The following is a 23,617-nucleotide window of genomic DNA, read 5'->3' as shown; positions in this document are numbered from 1 at the left end:
ATATCCCATATTTTTTTGTATAAGTTTATTTATTCTATATGGGCATTTTTGTGAGGGAATTTCTGTCTTTTTTATTATTATTATTTTTTATTATTTTGGTAAACATTTTTGTAAGAAAATTTTAATTCAGTAGTTTTTTATAATGCATTTATGTGAATTTTTGTGAGGGCTTTTCAGTCATTTTACGTATTATTATTATTATTATTATTATTTTTTTTTTAAATTTGTAAGAAAATCAATTCCCATTATGCATGCAGGTACTTGAGTACATATACTCTCTATCACATTTTTATCTGCATCACGTTTTAATTAAACTTAAAGCCTAAAATGAAAATCAATTTGTGATTCCTTTTCCACGTTTCTTTCTTGTACGCCTTTTCCTCCTCTTCTTCTTCTTCTTCTTCTTTTTCTTCTTCTTGCATCGTCAATATTGCAGCAAGCTCCAAGGCAGATGTTGATCTCCGTCGCTCAGGCATGGTCATGGTATCGTGATGCTCGCGATGCAAAAATCTGGGGAGGTTGGCGAAGGGCAAGGCTAGATCTGGGGCTGGAGCTTATCATATACCCAGAAAGAAGAACTTCACTGAGTACTGGAGACATCTTCAGCTACTGGTTTTGGTTGTTAGTAACATCTAGCTAAGATTAGATTAAATCTATCTGTGGAAAAAAATATATGTATATATATGTATATATTGAACTGAGTAAAAAGAAATGAATTTTAATGGAGGTTTTGTGAAGAGGATGGGGGATAAATTAAACTACTGAAGAATGAGGAGAAGAAAAAATGGCTGAGAGGCTCAAAGCTTAGTAGGAAGATATGGTAACTGGTTACAGCGAGGTTTGAAAAAAAAAATCAAATCTAAAAAAAAAACCAATTGCTATGGTACCTGGTTACTTAGTAAAGTGTAAAAACAAAATCAAATCTAAACAAAAGAATATAAATTAATCATTATCTTAACTGGTTACTCATAGGTCTAAAAAAAATCAGATATGAATAAAATGAATCAGGCGTCATGGTACCTGGTTATTTAAACAGATTTGGAAAAAAAAAACTGATATGAAAAAAAATAAACTAAATTGATCTTGAAAGTAACTGGTTACAACTAGGTCTGAAAAAAAAACAGAGACAGTTGCAATGGCAAACGATTACTTAGCCAGTCTTGGAAAAAATATAAGATTCAAACAAAAAATCTAAACTAATCATAATCGTAACTGGTTACAGCGAGGTTTGAAAAAAAAATCAAATCTAAAAAAAATAACCAATTGCTATGGTACCTGGTTACTTAGTCAGGTGTGAAAACAAAATCAAATCTAAACAAAAAATTCTAAATTAATTGCTACTGTAACTGGTTACACCTAGGTCTAAAAAAAATCTGATATGAATAAAATGATTCAGGCGTCATGGTACCTGGTTACTTAAACAGATTTGGAAAAAAAAAACCCAGAAAAATCAAAAGTTTTGTTTGCTTGTTTTTTTATTTCTTGTACTTGTATTCTGAATAAATTTTGTAAACCTATCGATACATTTTTTAAGCAAACGTTCTAGTTCTATTTCTTTAAATAATCAATAAACACATAAATATTTACGTTATAACCTTATTTGATGAATGTTTGGCTGCTAAACCTATTGATCTAAACATCACAGAGAATAACCTTTTGACAACTTTTGCCCTTTTCAACCAAAAAAACTAATGAGCTAACCTAACTTTTATATGTTAAAAGTACCTTAAAATATTCAACTACCTAGCTTCTTTTACTACCCTAGTCTACACTAAATAATAGCAGTCAACTTTTCTTAAGTACATTTCTTAAATCAAATCAAATATGAAGTCAAGTACCTGGTTACTTAAAAAGATTTAGAAAAAAAAAACCCAGAAAAATCAAATATGAAGTCAAGTACCTGGTTACTTAAACAGGTTTAGAAAAAAAAAAACCCAGAAAAATCAAATATGAAGTTCAAAATCAGATGTGAAAAAGAAGAAAACTAGATTTGAAGAAAGAAAAAGAAGAATAAGAAAGACCAAATAAGAAGAATAAGAAGAAGAATAAGAAGAAGAAAGAAAGAAGACGAAGAAAAAGAAGAAAGAAAGAAGAAGAAGAAGAAAATCAGTTCTTCGTCGTCTTCGTCGTCGGAGGCGGCAGTGGAGGTAGCAACGCCAGAAGAAATCTGAGATGGCCATTAAATTGAGGAAGAGAAAGAAAGAAATGAGAAGAGAGAAGAGAAGAAAAAACAAGAAAATTAAGTTTATGGTAATTTATTTACCATATTTTAAACTTTTTTTCCAAAACTTATCATATTTTGTACAATTATTTTTTTTCTCATAAATTTAAAAACTATATATATTTTTCCCATATTTATCTAAACTTCTCTAATTTAGTTAGTGTGACCCAAATATCCTTAATTAATTATAAGATTCTTTTATATAAAGTGCGGAGGAGCCAAATGTCCACTCAAATGATATCATAATAACTACACATGTACCATTGTAATATAATATTATCAGTACAGAGAGCATTCGCATTCAGATATGAAATTATTTTATTCTATTCTTTGTAGTTATATCGTCTCATTATCAATATTATATTGAATTTTATTTAATTATATTATGATTTACTTTATTTTGATTGTGTAATCGATTCTTTATAATATTCTCACTGAAAAAGTAAAATCAAGAAGAATAAACAGGTACAATTTTTTTCTTCTATCCCAGTCATCATTTTTGAAAATCACAACTAAGATTCTTAGACTTTATTATGATAACGTAACCAGTTACTTAATTGATTTTTCAAAGTTATGTAAAAAAAATCCTACAACTAGGTTAAATAACATTTATCCAGAGGAGTAACCAGTTATTTTTTACTTTTCACAGTTATGTAGAAAATAGTCTTAGAGGTTAAATAACATGTATCAAGAGGGGTAACCAGATATAGTGAGATTAGTAACTTACTGCCATAAGAGGGGTAACCAGTTACCATAAGAGGGGTGACGAGTCACTCATATTAGAAATGAAAAGAAACATCACATTTGAAGGAAAAAAAGAAGAAGAGTAAGTATGATTTAGTAACCAAGGTAACCAGTTACCATAAAGAACCCACAAATATACACACACATCAGAATGTGAAGGTAACCAATTACCTCCTGAAATATACACACAAATAACGTGAAGGTAACCAGTTACCACATATCTGAAGATAGAAAAAAAAAAAAAACAGATCTGACCACGAACCAACCTTCTCCCTCGCCTCCGACCACCACCAGAAACCCCCATCCCCTGCGCGCAAAACCCCGTCGCAAACCCAGCCATCCCTGTCGTTTTGCGCAGCTCTGAGCACCACGAATCGCACTCAGCCCAGGTGCCACCCTTCTTCCTCGCCTCCGACCACCACCAGCACATCCTTCTCCTCAGCCTATCCCCGTCGTTTTGGATTTGGGGGCTCGCAAATGGAATCGCGCAGAGATGCGCGGATTGAGGTTGTGTTCGTTGATGGTGCGACTGGGGTGTTCTTGGCTAGGTTTCACAGAGGTGCGCGCCTAAGGTGGTGAGGGTGGCTGGGTTTCACGGAGGTGCGGCTGGGGTGTTCTTAGCAAGTGGTGAGGGTGGGTGGGTGGGTGGCCGGAGATGATGGTGGAGATGGTGAGGCAGGCGAGTGGAGGACAGGGAGGTGGCAGCTAGGGCAAAATGAAAGAGGAGATGTGGCTTGGCTGAAGGAGTTTTGGCTATGTTAATTACCATAGTACCCCTCATTTTATTGATTTTTTTTGTTTAATTTTGATTTCCAATATGGGATTAGTTTTCCCATAAACTAAGTTTTTGTTAATTAAATTTTCCCATACAAATTAAGGAAAGTTTAACTCCCATATTTTTGCACATTGATGGCTAAAAAACCATATTTTTGAAAAATTCCCTAAAAAATAAAAGTATTAGAAATAGTCCCTCATGAAAATAATATGGAAAAACACATAATCTTATGTAGAAAAAAGGTTATTAATCTATTTATCATCAATTAGTTTTAATTGAAATCTCAATCTCATATTAAAAATACCTTCCCCTTTTAATTTGTAATAATAAGAATATGAATGAAAAATTTTCTCGTGGGAATGAGATCATGTGTGGTCCCGTTCTTAATGGAGTGAGAATTCCCTACGTAAACGAAAAATGGGGCAAGAAAGTGGACAATTTTCCATTTTTGAATTTTAATTAGGACGGGATGGGGATGTCACTACCCGCCCCTATGTGTTCCATTTAATTTTTTATTTGCTATATAATTATTTTTTTACATATTCTTTATGTGTTTTTGCATTATATTACTATTTTCTTAAAAAATTAATTTTATTTTAGACAATATTTAGTATTTTAAATTATTAATATAATATAATTTTTTTGTAATACAATGTTTTATTATTATTTTAATTTTTAAATAAATTGATTAACATAGGAATTATGTCCCTTCCTTAGTGAGGATTATGCAGAGACGTTAATTAACACTACTACAAAAAAGGGTAATTGTGTCAGTCAAACGCGTCAGTCAACGCAGTTGATTGACGCTGTTGATCAAGAATTAGCATTTGTGGCGGTTGGACACTGCCACAAATGAGGGCCCAATTGCGTTATAATGTACACTGACGCTGTTTAATGAGACCGTTTGTGTCAGTGGGGCACTGACGCAAACGGGCCGTTAACGGCGTCAGTGGCCCACTGACGGTAACAGAGCGTTTGCATCACTGGGGCATTGACGCAAATGAAAACCAAATAATAATAATAATTTATTACATTATTATTACAAAAGATGAATAATTACTTCTTGTCAAAATAATGAATAATTATTTTTGGTATAAGAGTTTCGGCCTTAACTAAATTTACATGTTAAATTGACTTATTCGTTATTTTTTCTAACGAGGACTATATAAGGGCAGTTGTCATTCACCGTATGAGTTCCTAAGTAATTTTTTGGGACCCAACCGAAGAAGGTTGCCCACTAAAGTTGCCAACTTTCTCTCCCTCTTTTTTTTTTTGTAAATAAAAAAAATATATTATAGAGAGAATCACTAACTAATCATAAAAAATCAACTAACTAATTATGTTAAATGATTGAAAAAAGAAAGCTAAATAAGCGAAATTCATTAAAAGACTGGCTCCTCCTCATTCGTTGGGAAGAGGATCCCACATCAAAAAAAAATGAATTAATAAAAAAGTGTCCAATAATAAATAATTATTACATCAAGTAAAAATTCAGTACTCATATCATTAATTGTTTTTATTTATTAATAATTCAAAATTCATTTTGTTTTTTCTTTTAATTATAATATCTTGTACGAAGAATGAGGATCAGTTACAACAATCTACAAACAAAATTAACATAATTATATATATATAAAAAAAACCTCATAATAAAATGACTCGTTAAAACTGCTCTATATTTAGACTATTATTGAATTTTCATACTTTGTTGAGACCGGTTTTATCGATGGGATTCATGGTTTTGGCTCATTGCTTAGACCAAAAAAACAAAGCATGGCCATTAGATTGACGAAATAAACGATTACACATCTTTAATTAAACACCAATTTTGTTTGTTAATTCTTCTTTTTCTTTTCACTTATCATCATTTTTGTCCAAAATCTCTCTCTCTTAAGTTTTTTATTTTTTATTTTTTTTATCAACCCCTTCATCTCATCATCATCTACTTTTTTTTCTTACTCTCTCAACTTTCCCATAATTTTTTTAATTTCCAGAGAAAAAAGAAAGTGAGATGAAATGAAATGCACACGAAAAAATTCAGTGCATGGGAATTCAGAAGAATTATTCTTTTCTGAATTCAACACAACACTACAAGAGTCTGTTATTATAAACTCCTATTTATCAAAGTATATTTATAACAAAATGACTCATCAGTAGAGAGATTTTTATTTTGATTTTTCTCTGTTCTCAGCTCCATAATAATTGTATATATATATATATATATATTAGTGATATATCACATATACCAGAGAAGAAGAAAAAATGTCGAACAACAATAAGATGAAGGGCTTGTTAAAAGGCTTAAGATACATCTCTCAAATATTTGGTACGTACATTATATATTCTATAAATATATATATATATATATATATATGTTTAGGGGTGTGAATTTTGTTCAAGGTACGATAACACGTTTGGGTGATACTTTTAATAATCGTGTTGTGTTTGTGTTTGAGTTTTTGACAAATTTAATAATTTGTGTTCATGTTTACCTTAATCGCTCGTATCGTGTCATAATTATGTTGACCCGTTTAATAATTATGTCATGTCATAATTGTGTCATAATCGTCATGATTTTTAATAGGTTTTATAATTTTTTTCATATAGTTATGATTAATCGTGTCATAATCGTTATGCTCCTTCTTGTCACGAATTGTGAGCCCTATATATATTGTATAATTTTTCTTTTTTGTTCTTAATTAATTAATTATTAAAATTTCAAATTGTGCAGATAATGAAAAAGAACCAGAAATGCAGATAGGGTTTCCCACTGATGTGAAGCATGTGGCCCATATAGGCTGGGATGGTCCCTCTGTAAATTCTCCCAGCTGGGTAAATTTTATTTTCTTTAATTTCAATTATTAATAAATAATAAATAAATAACAATAATATTCTTCATCATTATTATTATTTTTTTAAAATTTAATTACTAATTATGCATGTTCCATGCAAAGGAACTATTTTGAACATTATTCAAATGACAAGCCTCACTTAGGCCATATCCTGCAGATGAACGAGTTCAAATCTCCGACGGCTTTCGCTAACGGACCGCTGAGTCTCACCGGCGCCGACCTTAACAATGCTTCTTCTGTTAATAAATGGACCGGCGAAGGTGATTTTAGATTTTTCGACGTGAAAGAAGAAACATTTGTTTTTTTTTTCTTTTTTGTTTTGTTCTGGTTTATAGTGATTATGATTGGTTGTAGAAGCTAATCGGAGAAGTACACGAGTGCCGAATTCTCCGGCGAGGGACTTGCCTGAATTGCCAAAATCTTCTAGACGTGCGGGTGGCGTCGCCGCCGGGTCTCCGACGAGAGAAAAAACAGAGAAGACGAGGCACCGGCGTTCTTCAAAGAATAACATAACAGATAGTCCGAGGCAGAGTTGTAGATCCTCCGATTCGAGCTTAGCGATTGACTCTCCGGTGAGAAACTCGCCGGATATTCCCAAGAAAACTCGCCGGAAGAAATCCAAAGAATCTAATGCTACCAATCCTGGTGGTGGAGTAAGTGGGTCATCGAGGTTAAGATCGTCTAAAGCCCAAGCTAGTAGTCTTTCTCCGGCGGATCAATTCATGGCTACATTCTCGGATCCGGGACCCGGGTCCGGGTCTGGATCCGTACCCGAATTGATAGCCAAAGCCAAAGCCAAGGTGAAAAGTGATCGTAACCGAAAAAAACCAATATTCGATGAATCGGAGGAGATCAAAGGAATAATTACATGAGTGAACCTCTCTCCTAAAAAAATACTTGTGTTTTTTAATTGGTAGATTTTAGAAATTTCTTTGATTAATCATCAAGCCTTGTATTATTAACATTTTACTCTCTAATTTTTATCTTGTGGTAGAATATGTGGGATGGGATTTATTAGAAGGAAATGTGTATTAACTAAAATTAAGAAAAGAAAAGAAAAAAACAAATTTGGTATGTATGAATCAATTTTGGAATGGAGTGACATACTATTCCAATGTTTGGTTTTGACAATTTAAGTATAGAAAATAAGAATTTCACCACTAGTGGAAACTAAAACCAATGAATGTATTTCAATATTTCTATCTCTTTAAATTACTTTTATTTTTTCTAAAATAAATCACTAGAAAACAAAATTAATGAACCTATCAAATAAAATTATAATTAAGAATTTAATATAGAAATTAAAACTCATGCCATAAAATAGATAGATTAGACCATAAAAAAGAAGCAAAAAAAAAAAAAAGAACAAACCATCATCAAAAAAATTGATAATCTTATTATTGTTATTATTATTAATTAAAAAAAGTATTTATGTTATCACACTACTAATAGTTAATCACATAATAATTTTAAGAATTAATTAAAATAATTATTGAGTATATTATAAGATAAAAATAATTATAAGAATAAAGATATTTTGATCAATTTAACATTAATTCTATCCCATTCCTTTTTTAAAATCAAATATAGATAAGTCTTATTCTAATATTACCATTTTAATACCTATTATTATTTTGTTCCATTTCAACCAAAGGTAATTGAGTAGTGGATGGAAAGAGATTGAATTTTTTGTCAATATTAGGTGTGTCAAATCAACTATAATGTATAGAGATACTCACATACTCCTTTGAAGCTATCATAATGTCATTGTTGCTATCTTTTACCATAATTTGTCGAATACAAGGAGATACCACTCAATTATTAGTTAGCATTTTGCTTTTGCGATACTAAGTAATATTTATTAAATTTAAATAAGTAAAATTTGATATTTGAGTGTACTAATAGTGATATGCGAATCCATTGTGGTGTTGGGTAACAGTAATGTTCCTTACCAATTTTCTATTCTATAAAATAATAGAGTGTTGTTACTTGACACCTTAAACTGTGAACCAACAAATGAGGTGACACTCTATAATTGGTTAGCACGAAATTCGCGATATGCGAATTCCTTGTGGTATTAGGTAACAGTAGTGCTTCTTACCAATTTTATATTCTATAAAATAATAAGAGTGTTGTTACTTAACACTTTAAGTTGTGAACCAACAGATGAGGTGGCACCCTATAATTGGTTAGCGGTATCTCATAATAGTTATTGAGAACCGGAATTGTATTGCAACAATTATAGTATTCCATCTACTTGTGCTCTTAGCATTTCTCAAAATAATATTACTATGTTAGTAAAGTCTAGGCTAAAGAAAGCTATCCTATGTACATATATTAAACTATGCATATTATCCCAAAACAGAGCAAAAAAACAAAACATGCTTAAAGTTTGGCAATGGTGTTTATTTTTGGCAATGTTCACTTTTACCTTGCCAGAAGATTTTCGTGAATTCCCAGAACAGAGTCCATCTTTTATAATATTTAAGTGAACAGAAGAAAAAAAATGATTAAAAATGCAAAGAAATTGAACAGAGTTCTCACCTTGGAAGATGATACTCATTACTGTGAATGATTTGTATGATATTTCCATTGAAAAATAAGGCAATAATTACAGATTTAACACCATACTATTACTCCATCAACATCCAAAACGTATAATATTAAAACCTCTTCTCTTTTGTTAGACCTAATATACTCATCTTTTTTTTTAAGATTTTAAAACCATAGAAGAAGAAAAAAGTTTACTCCTAAAAATTAAGCTGAAAAAGTCACAAAATCAAAATCAATAAACCTATAAACATATTAATCACCATGGAAGGAAACACCTGAGTTGAGGAGTTTTCAACGAGGGCGACTGGATTGAGTCTCTGTTGTGTTTTCTTACACACCTTAAGCTTCCCTAAACTGCCATGGTGGTTCTTAGTAGAGCATAAACAGAGATTCGGGTTGCCTCCCAACTTGAGCTTGTGACCGATTCTAGACGAAAAGTTTGAAGGAAAAGAAATTTTACCACTCAAACTATTGTTCTCCAGATTGATTTCATTCACAAATTGCAAGAGCCCGAACTCCACTGGTACTGACCCTTCGAGCTTGTTATTGTCAAGACCCAGATAGCTCAGATTTCTTAGATGTACCGCCATTGAAGCCGGAATAGTACCTTCTAAACCCAGGTTCGAAAACCCCATTCGAAGAATTCCGCCGAGCTTTTTCCAGATGTTTGGAATCTGTCCTCCAAGTTGGTTACCGCTCAAGTAGACCTCTCTTAGTTCGGTCATTTCTGCTAAAAACAAAGGAACCCCGAAATTACCAAAATGGTTGAAGCTCAAGTCCAAGAACTCCAGCTTCTGCAGAGCTCTGAAGCTCTCGGGGAGTCTACCGTATAAGCTATTGGAACTCACATCGAGCTTCAGAAGCTCCGAGAGATTAGACATTGAAGATGGAATATCACCTTCAAATGAGTTTTGACTCAGATCAAGAATCTTCAGTTTTTTCAACTTGGCCAAATCTTGAGGCACTTTACCGCTGAGTCGATTTCTCGAGAGAGTTAACTCTTCCAGGCTGACCAAATCACCAACCCCAGATGGGATTTCTCCGAAAACGCCATTACCGGTCAGAACAACTCTCCTTAAGCTCGAGAAGTTGCGAAGAACGCTGCTGATGGACCCAACAAACGCCGGGTTATCAACGAACACGAGCTCTTCCAGGGTCGACCCAATGCTCGTTGCAACGTCCGGTACCGAAACAGGAGTGCTGTTAAAGCATTTGTAGAAGAAAAGCTTACGGAGATACTTGAACGACGTGAATAAAAGAGGACTGAGAGTCGAGTTTTCAGAGCAAGGTGGGTTCGGAGTGAAGTCCGAGACATACCCAAAACTGAGCTCGGTGATATGAACCGCATCGGGCGAAGAAGAAGCATTGTTGGACTCAGAAAAGTAGTCGCAAACGACGCCGTGCGGAGCAGAGATGCAGAGGTCATCGGCGAACAGAGAGCGCCAAGGAATGGCCGAGTTGATTGAGTCGAGCACCCGGTACACCGATTCTTGTTCAGCCGAGTTAAGGAAAGGTTGCTGGTGCGATATACCGAAGGTTGAGAAGAAAACGAAGAAGAAGAGAGCCAAACTTGAAAACGAACAAAACAGAGCCATGGTGCTTGAAATGAAAGTTGGTTTTGAGAAATAGAAAAAATATATATATATATATAAAAGGAAGAAGAAAATGTTGGTATATTAATGGAGATGCGAAGAAAATTATGAGATACAGTTTTTGTCAGACTAAAATGGTGAAAAAGAAAAAGAACGAGACATTTTGCTCAGAGCAAAAACCATGGCCAGAGTCATATTCATAACTCATATGACTCGACTCGTCTGGTGAAAAAAAAATTGAAGACTGTTCTTATCTGGTGTGTGGACCATTTTCAAACTACCTATCTTACCCTTTTACTTGCTACTTAATTTCCAATAAAACGAAGGGTATTATGGTCTTTACGGGTTGGACCATAAATGGTTCAGAACGAGAGTGGTGGAGCACAAAAATGTCGGGGCAACAGAGCAGTGGTCAGAGCTCAGACTAAACAGAGATGCAGCCACATTTTACCATAAACCTCGAACACGTTTAAGTCTCATCAACGGTTAAGATTCTATTATCATCGCCGAAAGCGTTCGAACTTTAACCGATGGAATTAATTGATTTTACTTAAAAAGAAAATTAAAGGCGTAAAAAGGTTGGACCGTTTTTGGCTTGGGAAAATGGGAAAGTAGCCGCCGGCGGAGCCGACAATAACCTGCGGAAAGACAGAGCCGGATGGAAGCCGACAAAAACGCGCCGCAGCCGCCGACTTGCTTTCAATTTTTCTTTCTTTTTTTTTTTTACAGCGCAGAGAAAGCGACTCAAAACTGATTCGAAGAAACGAAGAGGATTGGGACACGTGGAGGTTTGTACGGAAGATCGTTACCGAAAATGACAGAGCATGCGAATTTCATTTGTTGGTGGGTCCCTTTTTTTGTCCAATTGTAGTACGACATGTGGACCCTAAGTCTTTGGGTCGTACTGAGAGAGTGTGGACTTTTCTTTTTTTTTACCTTTTTAACCTTTGTTAAATTGTTTTTGTGTACAGTGCAGACCAAAAGACATTTATTGATAAAGGGATTATTGAGAAAGAAACGTTTGAAAAACCATGTAGAAGAAAAAGGAGGCAATAATGCTAGAATGTTACCTAACAAGGACCAATCATATCATAACCTCACTCTGGCTCCCTACAACACATCCCAATAATTTAATATTATCATAAATAAAAAAGTAAAAAAATTATTGGAAGGAAAAAGTAATAATAATAATAATAATTATTATTATTATTATTGGTAGGTTGTTGTTGTTGTCACTACAAGGGCTGCTGCATGACCGGACTAAACCCTTCAAAATATATTTTAGTTTTTCTTTTTTTTTAGCAAAACCCATAAATGCTAAGGGAAAGTACACAAACTAACTATTATTTTCTCTAATATTATAAGCATATATCTATCTCAAAGTTTTTTATAAATATAACATTTTACCGAGTTGAAAAGTCAAAAATACCCTTGGTGCTTCTCCTTTCTTTTCTCCTCTCTCCTCTCGCGATTTGTAGTCATACTCTCATGGATGGTTATGTTATTTCTTTCTTCTCATCTAATTTACATAGTTTCATCTTCATCTATTTTGAAATTCTATCTTCTCTCCATTAAAATCTAAGTTTCTCCCTAATTTTCATTCAAAAAAAGACCAAAGTTGAAGGAAAAAATTGTTTTTGATGATGGGTAAATGTTATTGGTGTTTATGGGTTATGGATTTGTTATATAATAGTTTGCAGTTGTTTTTCAAACTATTATGGGCTGAAAATATAACTAAAAAGTAAATTTTATGTTAACATCTCGTTTTTTTTGCAATTTATGTGTTTTAGGTTTTTTGGTTCGGACCAAGTTCGGACTTGGTTCAGACCTTGGTAGGACCAAGTTCAGACATAATTCGGACCTTGTTCAGACTTTATTTGGATTTGGTTCAGACCTTATTCTGACCAAGTTCAGACCAAATTCATACCAAGTTCAAACCTAATTCGGACCTTGTATAATTTTTTTTTGGCAGTTTTATCTAGTCACATTTTCTCATATGTTTTACAGATCAGTCTCAAATAAATATTGTTGTGTTATATGATGGAGAGTGGGAACACTTTGTCAATGAAGGTTGATCATTTAGTGTGAAACAAAACAAATGGATGAAGGTGCCAAAGACTATCACTTACAATAGTCTTGTTACCCTAAAAAATATTTGCTTGCTGACATGGCACGATCAGTGTGCACGTGGATAGCACGTGAATGTTTAGTGATGGTAGTTTGGTCGACCAACGACCGTAATAGAAGTTGCTTGATGGATTCAAAAAAGATGTTGAACAGTACGACAGAAGATGTACTGACATACGCAACCAGGTCTGATAGTAGTATTGAAGCTAGAGTTCAAATACAATTATAAATCGGATATTTTAAAGATATTTGACCCTATTTATGTGTAAAGATTATGATTTTTGTTATTATTGAAATATGTTTGCAACAAAGTTTAAACACGGCCCATCGGCCCACGTGTACATCCTTGAGACTATAAATAGGACTCATGGGTTTCATTTAAGATAGGCAATAAATGGTTATCAGAGAGAACTAGTGTTTTTTATACACGACTTTTGTATCCTTTTTTGGAACTTGTGAAACTCAATGAACCATAGTTTGTTGATCGCATGTTTTATAGTACATCAATAGAAACATTAAGTGGATGTAGGTCATTACCAATATCTGGGGCCAAACCACTATAAATCCTTGTGTTGTTTAGTTCTTTCATTCAGCTTATAAATCTTTATCGTTTTAGTGACTCCGGGTCGTTGGCTAAATCATCAGTTAACATATACTTTAATTGGAGCTGAGAAATCTGGTAGTGCTCTTGAGTTAAAGGTGATTTATCAGTTTGGAAGTAAAGATATCCTCCATCTTTGATTTCTAATGACGATTATGTTGCATTATTTCTTGATGAGATATCAACATCTATCAATCATCGCACACATTTGTGTGTATCCATTATAAAGAGGAGAAGTAATGTTCAATTAGCTATTGAAATGCCTAAGTTGTATGCAAATCCTCATATGGAAACAAATGAGAATGATCATGTTGATGTAGACGAGGCCACTGAGGTGGTGGAGACAATGTTGATGATGATGATGATGATGATGAGGAGGAGGGGAAGGAGGAGTCAGGCTCAGATGATAATGAGAATATTGATAGCCCTTCATCCAATTTACCTCAATCAACTTCCAATGGTGTCTTTAAGAATCATGGTTCCTAAAACAATAGAGATCATAAGGTAAGAGATGTTGGTGAAGATAACATATGAAATACTCCATTATTGACCGAGGAAGTGGAAGGAAGCACTCCTATAGACTTGATGGCTGAATTATTGACATCTTCAATGAATATAAATTTGTGGGAAATAAAAAATGGTCAAATATTTGAAAACAATCAAGAGTTGAAGATGAATTGCATCTTTATGCATTAAAGAAAAACTTTGAGTTTAAAGTAAACAAGTGCGAAAAATATATGGTGTACAAGATGTGTTGATCCTATATGCAATTGGAGGTTGAGGGCTAGAAAATTACAAAATTCTTTTATGTTTGAGGTTCATAAATTTGTAGTTGAACCCACTTGCTCATTAGATGTGCGACATAAAGATCACCGTCAAGAAGCTCCATGGCTTATTGGACACGTGATAAAGAGAAAATATGTGGGTGACGATATTAACTACAAGCCACACTCAATTGCGAAATATATGAGTTTGGCATATGGAGTTCATATGAGCTATGCCAAAGCTTGGGGGTGTCGAGAGTAGGCATTCGCTTACATTAGAGGTACACCAGAATCATCATTTCTACACAGGATGGAGAAAAAAAAATTATGGGATATGTGTCATTTGCAGATGAACAATGAAGGTCATTTCAAATACTGTTTCATGGCATTAGGTGCTTCTATAAAAGGATTTAAAACATCTATTTGACCAGTCATATGTGTAGATGGAACCTTCTTCACAACTATGTGTGGAGGCACTTTGTTATGCGCCACGGGACAAGATGCTAATAAGCAAATTTATCTCATTGCATTCCCAGTGGTTGATTAAGAGAAAAATGACTCGTGGTTGTACTTTATAGTGAGGCTGAAGGAAGCAATCGGTGAAGTAGATAATCTAGTTTTTGTCTCTGATAGACATACTAGTATTGTAAGTGCGTTATCTATAGTTTTTCCAAAGGCACATCACAGTGCTTGTATACATCATATTTTCATGAATATCACTGCAAAGTTCAAGACTAATCATTGCCATGAAGAATACTTCCTTGTAGCAAAAGCTTACATTGAGCGTGTGTTTTTACGCCATTTTGAGAAAATTAAGTTGAAAGATCCTGCTATTGCTTAGTATTTACAGAACCAAGTTGGTTTTGAAAAGTTGGCCCGCGCTTTCTTTCAAGGTACGCGATATAATTTAATGACCACATGTGTTGGTGAATGAACAATGTGATTGGCATATTACTACTCTTATGGAATTCATGAGGCATACTTTACAAAAATAGTTTTTTGACCGTCGAACTGCAACATCAAAGGTTGCAGGTCCCCTTGCTACATTCGTTGAAAAAGACTTATGAAATTTAGCAGACAAGTATACATCCAATGCAACCCTGCAAAAATGGTTGGGGAAAAGATGTCATCTACATCTTTCCAACTCCTTTTATCCTCTCATCATCACCAATCAAGTATCCAATAACTTATTCGGGCCAATTTTTTTTTCTTATTAAATTGTTCCCAATGTGATGTGAAGTACTGTTTTATAAGCCCTAATTTTTTAAATCAAAATTTCTCCCTCCTTCATTGTTTTTCTTGGTTTAGTATCAAGGATACTTGATTGGGTTTGATTTAGGTGGACGAGGGTTCTGATTATTTTTGTTTACCGAGTTTTTCAAAAGCTAGAATTATAAAAGATAAGAGAGCTTAAGAAGAAAAGATTAGAGATAATCACACAAGGGATTTTACGTGGTTTGGGTGTTAAAAAGTCTTAGTCCACGAGTCTGTTGTATTAGAGCTTAAGGAGCTTTAGTAATGTAGTTTTCTCTAAATTTGAGCAGAGTGTAGGCTTACAAGAGAAAAATCGGATCCCTTCTACAGTGCACAACTGTTAATATTTATAGGCAGTTGAGTACTCTGGGTTTGGGCCGGACTAATCCCGGCCCAATAAGGTATAAACATTATTTGCTCACTGATGGAGGCTTAACACAAAAGATTTTATTAAATAAAATACATTAATCATGGCCCATTGGGCTGGCTTGAGCATAACCATGTTGTAAGACTGACAACAGCATGCAGCTTCAGTCTGGTTCGCGTGGGCTTCTAAGGAGATCCGAGGGAGAGGATCCGTTAGATTAGTGGTGGTACTGTTCTGAAATAACGACATACATTCTGTATGTAACCTCTTCTGCAGGTTAGTTGTGGAGACAAAACTCCGTGTTTCTCGGGGTGATGTTAGTGTCGGAAACAGTTTGTCACGCCCAACTCGGTCACCTAATCCGGGTTCGTTTACCAGAGCCCAGGTTCATCCATTATCGTCCCGGTCCATTTTTAGACTTGGAGAAAACATCATCCTTATCGCCCCCCGAACGACACCTTACAAGGGTCCGGGAAGATGAAAACGTGCCAACTTCGTGGTCCCGGCTTACACTCCGGGACAATATTGGGCTTACTGATATTTGGGCCACCCGGACTCACTTCTTCCCCGTCTATTGGGCTTGGTCTAGGCCTTGGGTCCCTTCAGGATAACCCATGGACCTTATGTACGGGGCCGCGAGTACGGGGATGAAACGGGGATAACAATTTTAAATGGGTTAGCCATCGTTTTTGTGAATGTGGAATGTGAGTGTTGCCAAAAATAGATTCTTAAATTTCTTGAGATCTACAACTTCAAGATTATGTTCAGATAATGAGAAACAACAAAGCTATGGTGCTCAAATAACAAATGCGAGGGTGGGTGAGAGCATGTGGTTGAGCACACTAAGGGCTAACAACTTGAAACAATCATGATTTACGTAGTTGTGATTTATTTTCTTTATTGGTGATAATATGAATTTAGTTTGCGATTTTGTGTACTTATTAATGAATCATGTTTTACCAATTTGCGTTGTCAATCTTGAATGTGATTATATAGTTGACTGTTTTGATAAAGAAATGAATGAAATACAACAAAAGAAAAAGATTGAATATGAAGTACAACATTTTGAAAATATTGAATATATTTACTGTAATTTTTTTTTATAAAAGCACAATATTTTAGAAACAATTATTATTTACTTTAAAAATTACTTACCCAAATTTGACAAAAAAAAGAGAGAGAAATTTACATTTTGTATTGTTTTTTATAATTGAGTTACAAAATTACCTACAAAATTTTATTTACAAAAATACATTGCCACGCCATAAAAAATTATTGAATTCTAAAAGTAATATACCTGAATTTAAAACTTTTCCGAAATCTCATTTTTCTGGGTTTAAAAAAGTAACATTTTGATTATTTAAAATGTTAATAAGTTACCAATTAGTTACTTTTTTCATGAAATTTTTTATTTTTATAGCATATTATTTTATATACATTTTGATTACCTCCAATACTTCTTTTTTGAAACTTTTTTATCTTAAGACACTAATTAGTCATTTTGAAGTTATATTATGGTGTCTTATTACTTAAAATACTTATTCATTGCCGATTAGTCATTTTGTAGAAACTAATTAGTTACAATAAAATATGAAAAATTACTATATAGCTTATTATTAAAAGTTACTTTTTGTATACTATACAATAATTTTTTTATATTCTATTTAAAAGTTACCAAACAATATCCTAAAGAATCTATTTTAAAAAAGTTACTTTGAATATTTTTAAATAAATTTAAGTTGTTTAGAATACAATATAATATCTTTTAAATGTAAAATAAGAATACAAATTTTAGTATATTAAATTTTGATCAAGTTTAAAATTTAGTTATTTTTTAGTCAACACAATATAAAAAATAAACTAAAATGTTGCTTTTTATTCTGGTCGTCTTCTCCGGCGACCGCCAAAAAAAATCTGCTTTCCACATATCAAAATGATCACCTTGAAGAGTAGGTCGCGATGGTACAACTTTTGAGCCCAACCGACTAGCCGTGTGGTCGAATTTAAAAAAAAAAATTAAAGATAAGATAGAATGTAAAAAATTAATAAAAAAAGTATAGTGGAGAGAGAGAGAGAGGGGGCCCGTACCATGAAAAAAAAACAAAAAGAAAATAAAAATAAAGTTGAAAAAAGCATTATAAAAAACCGTAAAAAAAGTAGCTAATTGTTAACTCATTAACATTTTAAGTAATGAAATTGTTACTTTTTTAAACTTAGAAAAACGAGAAAAATAGGATTTCAGGAAAGTTTCAAATACATGTATATTACTTTTAGAATTAGATATTTTTGATGATGTGATAATATATTTTTGTAGATAATTTTTGTAATTATTTTATATTATAGGTATGTAATTGTAAAGATACCAAAGATAAAAGCTAATGTGAAACCACAAAGTCAAAAACTAACGTACTTAAAGCCCAAATTAACACAAACAAAAAAGCAAGGCAAAACAAAATTATCATATTCATAACTAATATTCTATCAATACTAATTTTAACAACATATTAAGTTTTCAATCATGTAGCTAGCTAATTCAAAAAAAAAAAAAACTATAATGTTGTAAGTTCATTTACAATATATAAAACACCATCAAAGAAAACAATATTCAACATTAAAAAAAAATTATTTTCATATATTTATGATTATTCACATTGGTTCGAAAATCTTAAATGGAATTATTTCATTAAAAAAAAAATATATGCAACATCTCATTTTAAGCAATAAGGTGGATAGATATCTTAATGTTAGCAACTTGGATTTTTCACTCCCTTGTTTAAAAATTGGAAAGACTCTAATTGAACAAAATACAAATAATAATCTTAATTTAAGGTGTAATAAGTGTAATGGGTGAAAATGATCAATTTTTTTAAGTTATTTTGTACTTTGACTTAATTTTTGATAATTTTTTATAAAATGACATCTATTTAAAATTTCAATAAATTATCTAACAAATTTTGACCAGTTATCTGAAAAATTTCGACCAGCTAAAATGTCGAATTCTGGATTTGAGACTATTTCGTAAAAAAATATTAAAACGAGGTTAGAGCAAAATAACTTCAAAAAATTCATATTATAATTTTAATTTTTTTATTAAAATAAAAAAGTTTGCATAATTATATATTGTTATTATTTGGGCTTGTTGTGTACTTATTTTTTTTGAAACGGTTAAGTTACCCGCCGTTATGAACAACGCCTATTTTTGTTTGATTTGTATTATCAGATTCAATTGGAAAACAAATTCGGTTGAAATCTAAAACCCTAAATTTACAGATTCCAGTTCACTGACACAACCCGCCAATTTCGAATATTTTCTTTTGTCTTCGAATCAATTCTACCATAAATTGACCTTTTTTATTTAATTAGTTATCAAAAATGGCCATGGCTGGCCTGTACAGACGACTCCTTCCTTCTCCTCCTGCAATCGACTTCGCTTCCTCCCAAGGAAAGGTACGCACGCTTTTCTTTATCTCTTTCTCTTTCAACTTCTAAATCGATTTCTTTTATAAAAAAAAAAATTATATTATTCGTTTTTGCTTTTCTGTATCATATATTTCCTTTATCTTTATTTTCAGTTGATTAAATTGTCCTAGATAAAAAAAAATTGAGTGTAAAGTACGTGTTCTGCAGCTGTGAAATCGCAGGCTAGAATATGATTCTATCTTTGTTTTTTTTTTGGTAACTATTAATATGTTAATATGAATAACAGTGATCATAAATGTAGGTTGTATATCTTAGAATACAATGTGGATTTTGGAAATTTTGAATTTGGAAAGGAGAAATAATGACCATTTGGTTCAGGCAGCAAAACCCTTTTACTTTTTGTAATTATTTTCTGTTCACAAAATTTCCATAGTGTGGATCACTCACTAACCCTTGTTTTGTTTTTGAGTTTTGCAGCAACTTTTTATGGAAGCAATTCATAGTGGAACCATGGAGAACTTTTATAGATTGATTTCTTATTTTCAGACACAGTCAGAACCGGCCTATTGTGGATTGGCCAGCCTGTCCATGGTGTTGAATGCCCTAGCTATTGATCCTGGAAGAAAATGGAAAGGTTTGGTTTTCAATATTCACTTTTAGTAGAGTTCAATGTTTCCTTAAAATTGACTAGTAATTTATTAAGCGACAATGGAAATTAATCAAATTTTGAATCCATGTTCCGAGATCCAATGTTTATTTTTCTGCTTTATTTTTATTTTTATTGGAGAACTCTGTAAATGGGTGTAGCTGGTTGTGTTATATCATAGGACCTTGGAGATGGTTTGATGAGTCTATGTTAGATTGCTGTGAACCTTTGGAAAAAGTTAAAGCTCAAGGCATCTCATTTGGGAAGCTTGCATGCTTGGCTCAGTGTGCTGGAGCCAAAGTTCAAGCTTTCCGTACAAATCACTGCAGCATTAGCGATTTCCGTAAGTATGTCATGGAATGTTCCACTTCAGATGAATGTCATTTGATCTCATCATACAATAGAGCAGCTCTGAAACAGGTAATTTTTTTATAACTCTTCTTCTGTGTATGTGTGTTTATTTCAATGGGTAGAAAAACAAATTTGCAGTGTTTGCGAGTGTGTTCTCTTCAATGCTAAATTGTTTAAAATAGAAGACAGCAAGTAAATTTTCCATAATCAACTTCCAATGTTAGATTAACATGGTACTACAATAATTGCATTAAGAGGTTCTTGCGTCTTTGTGTGTATTCATATATGTGCATGAATGTAGACGTATGCTAGATATAGAAGCACTGAACATTGCATTTTTTTCCGTATTAATGTTGAGTCTGGGAACTTTATCGTACTTTATGCTAGATGTACTGGTAGTTTGTAGTTGTAAGTATCAATTAAATTTTTGTTGCAGACAGGAACTGGTCATTTTTCTCCTATTGGTGGTTATCATGCTGGAAAGGACATGGCACTTATCTTGGATGTTGCACGTTTCAAATATCCTCCCCATTGGGTTCCGTTAACAATTCTATGGGACGCCATGGATAATGTTGATGAAACTACCGGACAACGTAGAGGGTAAGAGTTTTCTAAAAAAAAGAAACTGTTTTCTACTGATATATCTGTGTTTCAAGTGCTTGTTTTTACAAATTTACATTCCATTCCCAATGAAACTATATTTTCTATTTTCTTCTTTAATAAAAAACTAACCAACAATTTTAGATTAGGGTACTCATTTGCTACCACTTTTTTTATTTAATATTTATTTACTTTTAATTTAAAAGATCTTTTCATCTCTATTTGTATTTATACCGTTAATCATACTTTTCTCAGGTTCATGCTTGTATCTAGGCCTCACAGGGAGCCTGGACTGCTGTATACCCTGGTACGATGCACGTCTAGAATTTTAGTGTAAATATAAGACATGTTAAAATTAAATTAAATTTATTTTGGATGTTGAATTGCTGAATCTTCCATGGATTATCTTATCTTAGAAGTTAGTTCATTCATTTCTGTTCTTTTTCTCGGGTTTCTTAATAACTTATCTATAATTTTGAAAAAATATCTTAATTGTTGTATTTTGTTGCTCCTCTGTTACTTTGTACATTATGGAGATGAGTAGAGCTCGTGAAATTTATTTTGTTTACTGTTCTTTATAATTATGATAATTGGAAATAGCTCAAAGTTTGTCTGTATTAATTAGAGTGCCCAAGTTGCTGACTATAGAGACATAAGAGTCCAATAGTTTTTTTTTTTTTCATCGTCGGAAGTTCTTTGTTTGCATACTTGGGATATTGCTTTTATTGAACTTATTGTGCTGCTTCTCTATGTCCTTGTCAAATATACGTATATTTCAACTTATCTGAAAGCTTGAATGGCTTATCTCTTATGTGCCGATTAAGATTTCATTCTTGGGCTTCTGGCAGAGCTGCAAACATGAGAGTTGGATTGGTATTGCCAAATACCTAATGGACGATGTCCCTCTTCTCTTGAAATCAGAAAGTGTGAAGGACATTCAGAAAGTTATCTCTATTATTTTTACTTCTCTCCCATCTAATTTTGAGGAGTTCATTAAGTGGGTTGCAGAAGTTCGAAGGCGGGAGGATGGTAGCCAAGGTGTTAGCCCAGAGGAGAAGGCTAGACTTTCTGTCAAGGTGATGTAAAGCTTTAAATTATAATTTTAAGACTCTTTTCTAACCCCTTCTATTTATGCTCAAAGCTTCCTCCTTCCTCCTTGACAAATGAAATGTTTTGCAGTTTATTGATCACCGATCCAAGTATTCACTTTCTATGTTTTCTTGTACAGGAGGAAGTATTGAGACAGGTTCAAGGTACAGGCCTTTATAAACATGTAACGGCATTTCTGTCATCCACAAATTCTTGTCGCAGAAACTCAGTAATCTCTGACAGTGGAGAAAATTTACCGGACATAGCTGCAAGTGTCTGTTGCCAAGGGGCAGAAATTTTATCCGGTAAGTCTGGTTCACAGGGCTACTGCTGTCAGGAAACATGTGTTAAGTGCTTGCAAGCTAACGGCAGCAAGCCAATCACAGTAGTATGTGGGACTGTGGTAAATGGCAACTCCGAACAGGGGGTTGACATGCTAGTACCTTCCTCCCAGTCAAGCTCAATGTGCCACTGCTCTGGCTCTAAAGATCACATTTGGTTTCAGCACCCAGCCGGAAATGATGTTTTAACAGCACTTCTTCTGGCATTGCCTCCTGAGACATGGTCTGGGATCAAAGAAGAGAACCTTTTGCAGGAAATATATAGCCTTGTGTCAACTGAGAATCTTCCCAATTTGCTGCAAGAAGAGGTAAATTGGATGCTGAATGTGTTTTAGTCAGATACATGATTTCTCATAGAAGTGGCTAATCAACTTGTTTGACAGCTAATTTGTTTGATTTTCATTTATTTGTTAGAAGTTTCTCAACTTTGAATATGATATGGCAGGCATTGCACTTGCGTCGTCAGCTTCACCTTTTGAAAAGATGCCAAGAAAATAAGGTGGATGAGGTTCTTTCTGCACCTCTCTTTTAGTACCCAATTTTTTTTTTTCTTTATATATGCAAATAGGGTATCACTAAGGAGGTTGTAGAATAAGAAGTTTAGACCACATGAAGGCCATTCCTGTAGATTAGATTAGTCATATCAAAATGGGCAAGCATTTAATGTAGGCAAGACTCTCATTATATGGACTGTTGTATTGTGTATCATAGATTAAGTTGACATTTTTCTTTTTTAGAGTTTAGAGAGTTTGACAAGTACAGGTTTTCTCCTCAAAAACACACAAGTTTGTATTCTCATCTATCTTTGTCACCTTATTCTATTCTCATCCTACGGATTAGCAAGATTGAATATAATAACTTAGCGAAAATAAGAAAATGAATTTATTTTTTTCTTTGAATCGTTCTAATGACATAGAATAAGTATTATATTGATACAAAAAGAGAAAATTAAGTTTCAAATATATTACTTAAAAAGATTCGGACAATTCTTGTATAGGGTTTCACTTTAAACCCTATCGATGGGACTCTCAGTATTCTTGATCTTTAAATAATTTTCGGTGCGATTTTTTTATGACTGTGTATATTGTAGTTATTTAGTGTATCGGTGCGATTTTTAGAAAATTCTAAATAATTTATACTACCAAAAACTAGTTTTAAACATGTTGCACACGTGATTAATTTTTTTTATGTACGTAGAAAATAACATATTTGAATATAGTTTTCGGTATTGGAAATTATTCGAAATTTTCTGAAAATTTGCAGGATGCTCTAAATAAATACAATATACATAGTCATAAAAAAAAATCACGCCGAAAATTG

General features: G+C 33.1%; 3 protein-coding genes across 4 annotated transcripts; 2 read left to right on the top strand and 1 right to left on the bottom strand.

Annotated features, from left to right (window-relative positions):
- Positions 1–6,476: 6,476 nt before the first annotated feature.
- LOC133830698 (CRIB domain-containing protein RIC7) lies at positions 6,477–7,464 on the top strand. Its single transcript, XM_062260773.1, has 3 exons — positions 6,477–6,572; positions 6,750–6,852; positions 6,947–7,464. Exons 1-3 carry the CDS (start codon positions 6,492–6,494, stop codon positions 7,462–7,464), a joined length of 702 nt encoding a protein of 233 aa, XP_062116757.1. The 5' UTR covers positions 6,477–6,491.
- A 1,690-nt stretch (positions 7,465–9,154) lies between these two features.
- LOC133784854 (piriformospora indica-insensitive protein 2) lies at positions 9,155–10,963 on the bottom strand. The gene has a single exon (XM_062224130.1). It carries the CDS (start codon positions 10,738–10,740, stop codon positions 9,364–9,366), a length of 1,377 nt encoding a protein of 458 aa, XP_062080114.1. The 5' UTR covers positions 10,741–10,963; the 3' UTR covers positions 9,155–9,363.
- Positions 10,964–19,014: 8,051 nt separating this feature from the next.
- Positions 19,015–23,118, top strand: LOC133784845 (glutathione gamma-glutamylcysteinyltransferase 1-like). 2 transcript variants are annotated; one of them, XM_062224119.1, is made up of 8 exons: positions 19,015–19,297; positions 19,748–19,904; positions 20,098–20,336; positions 20,704–20,867; positions 21,123–21,174; positions 21,692–21,943; positions 22,096–22,605; positions 22,743–23,118. In XM_062224119.1, exons 1-8 carry the CDS (start codon positions 19,223–19,225, stop codon positions 22,827–22,829), a joined length of 1,536 nt encoding a protein of 511 aa, XP_062080103.1. In that variant the 5' UTR covers positions 19,015–19,222; the 3' UTR covers positions 22,830–23,118. The 2 variants fall into 2 exon arrangements, with proteins under 2 accessions (XP_062080103.1, XP_062080109.1); XM_062224125.1 differs by having other exon boundaries at positions 19,017–19,297; positions 21,716–21,943.
- Positions 23,119–23,617: the final 499 nt, after the last annotated feature.

Source organism: Humulus lupulus, chromosome 1, assembly GCF_963169125.1.
Source record: "Humulus lupulus chromosome 1, drHumLupu1.1, whole genome shotgun sequence".
NCBI lineage: Eukaryota > Viridiplantae > Streptophyta > Magnoliopsida > Rosales > Cannabaceae > Humulus > Humulus lupulus.
The sequence above is the reverse complement of the archived record's forward strand: the minus strand, read 5'-3'. Positions and strand labels throughout refer to the sequence as shown.

Coding starts and splice junctions, on each gene's coding strand:
- LOC133830698 (XM_062260773.1), top strand. CDS start 6,492: ATGCAGATAGGGTTTCCCACTGATGTGAAGCATGTGGCCCATATAGGC. Junction 6,573..6,749: donor CTGTAAATTCTCCCAGCTGG/GTAAATTTTATT, acceptor CATATCCTGCAG/ATGAACGAGTTCAAATCTCC. Junction 6,853..6,946: donor TAATAAATGGACCGGCGAAG/GTGATTTTAGAT, acceptor GATTGGTTGTAG/AAGCTAATCGGAGAAGTACA.
- LOC133784854 (XM_062224130.1), bottom strand. CDS start 10,740: ATGGCTCTGTTTTGTTCGTTTTCAAGTTTGGCTCTCTTCTTCTTCGTT.
- LOC133784845 (XM_062224119.1), top strand. CDS start 19,223: ATGGCCATGGCTGGCCTGTACAGACGACTCCTTCCTTCTCCTCCTGCA. Junction 20,868..21,122: donor ACTACCGGACAACGTAGAGG/GTAAGAGTTTTC, acceptor TACTTTTCTCAG/GTTCATGCTTGTATCTAGGC. Junction 22,606..22,742: donor CCAATTTGCTGCAAGAAGAG/GTAAATTGGATG, acceptor ATGATATGGCAG/GCATTGCACTTGCGTCGTCA.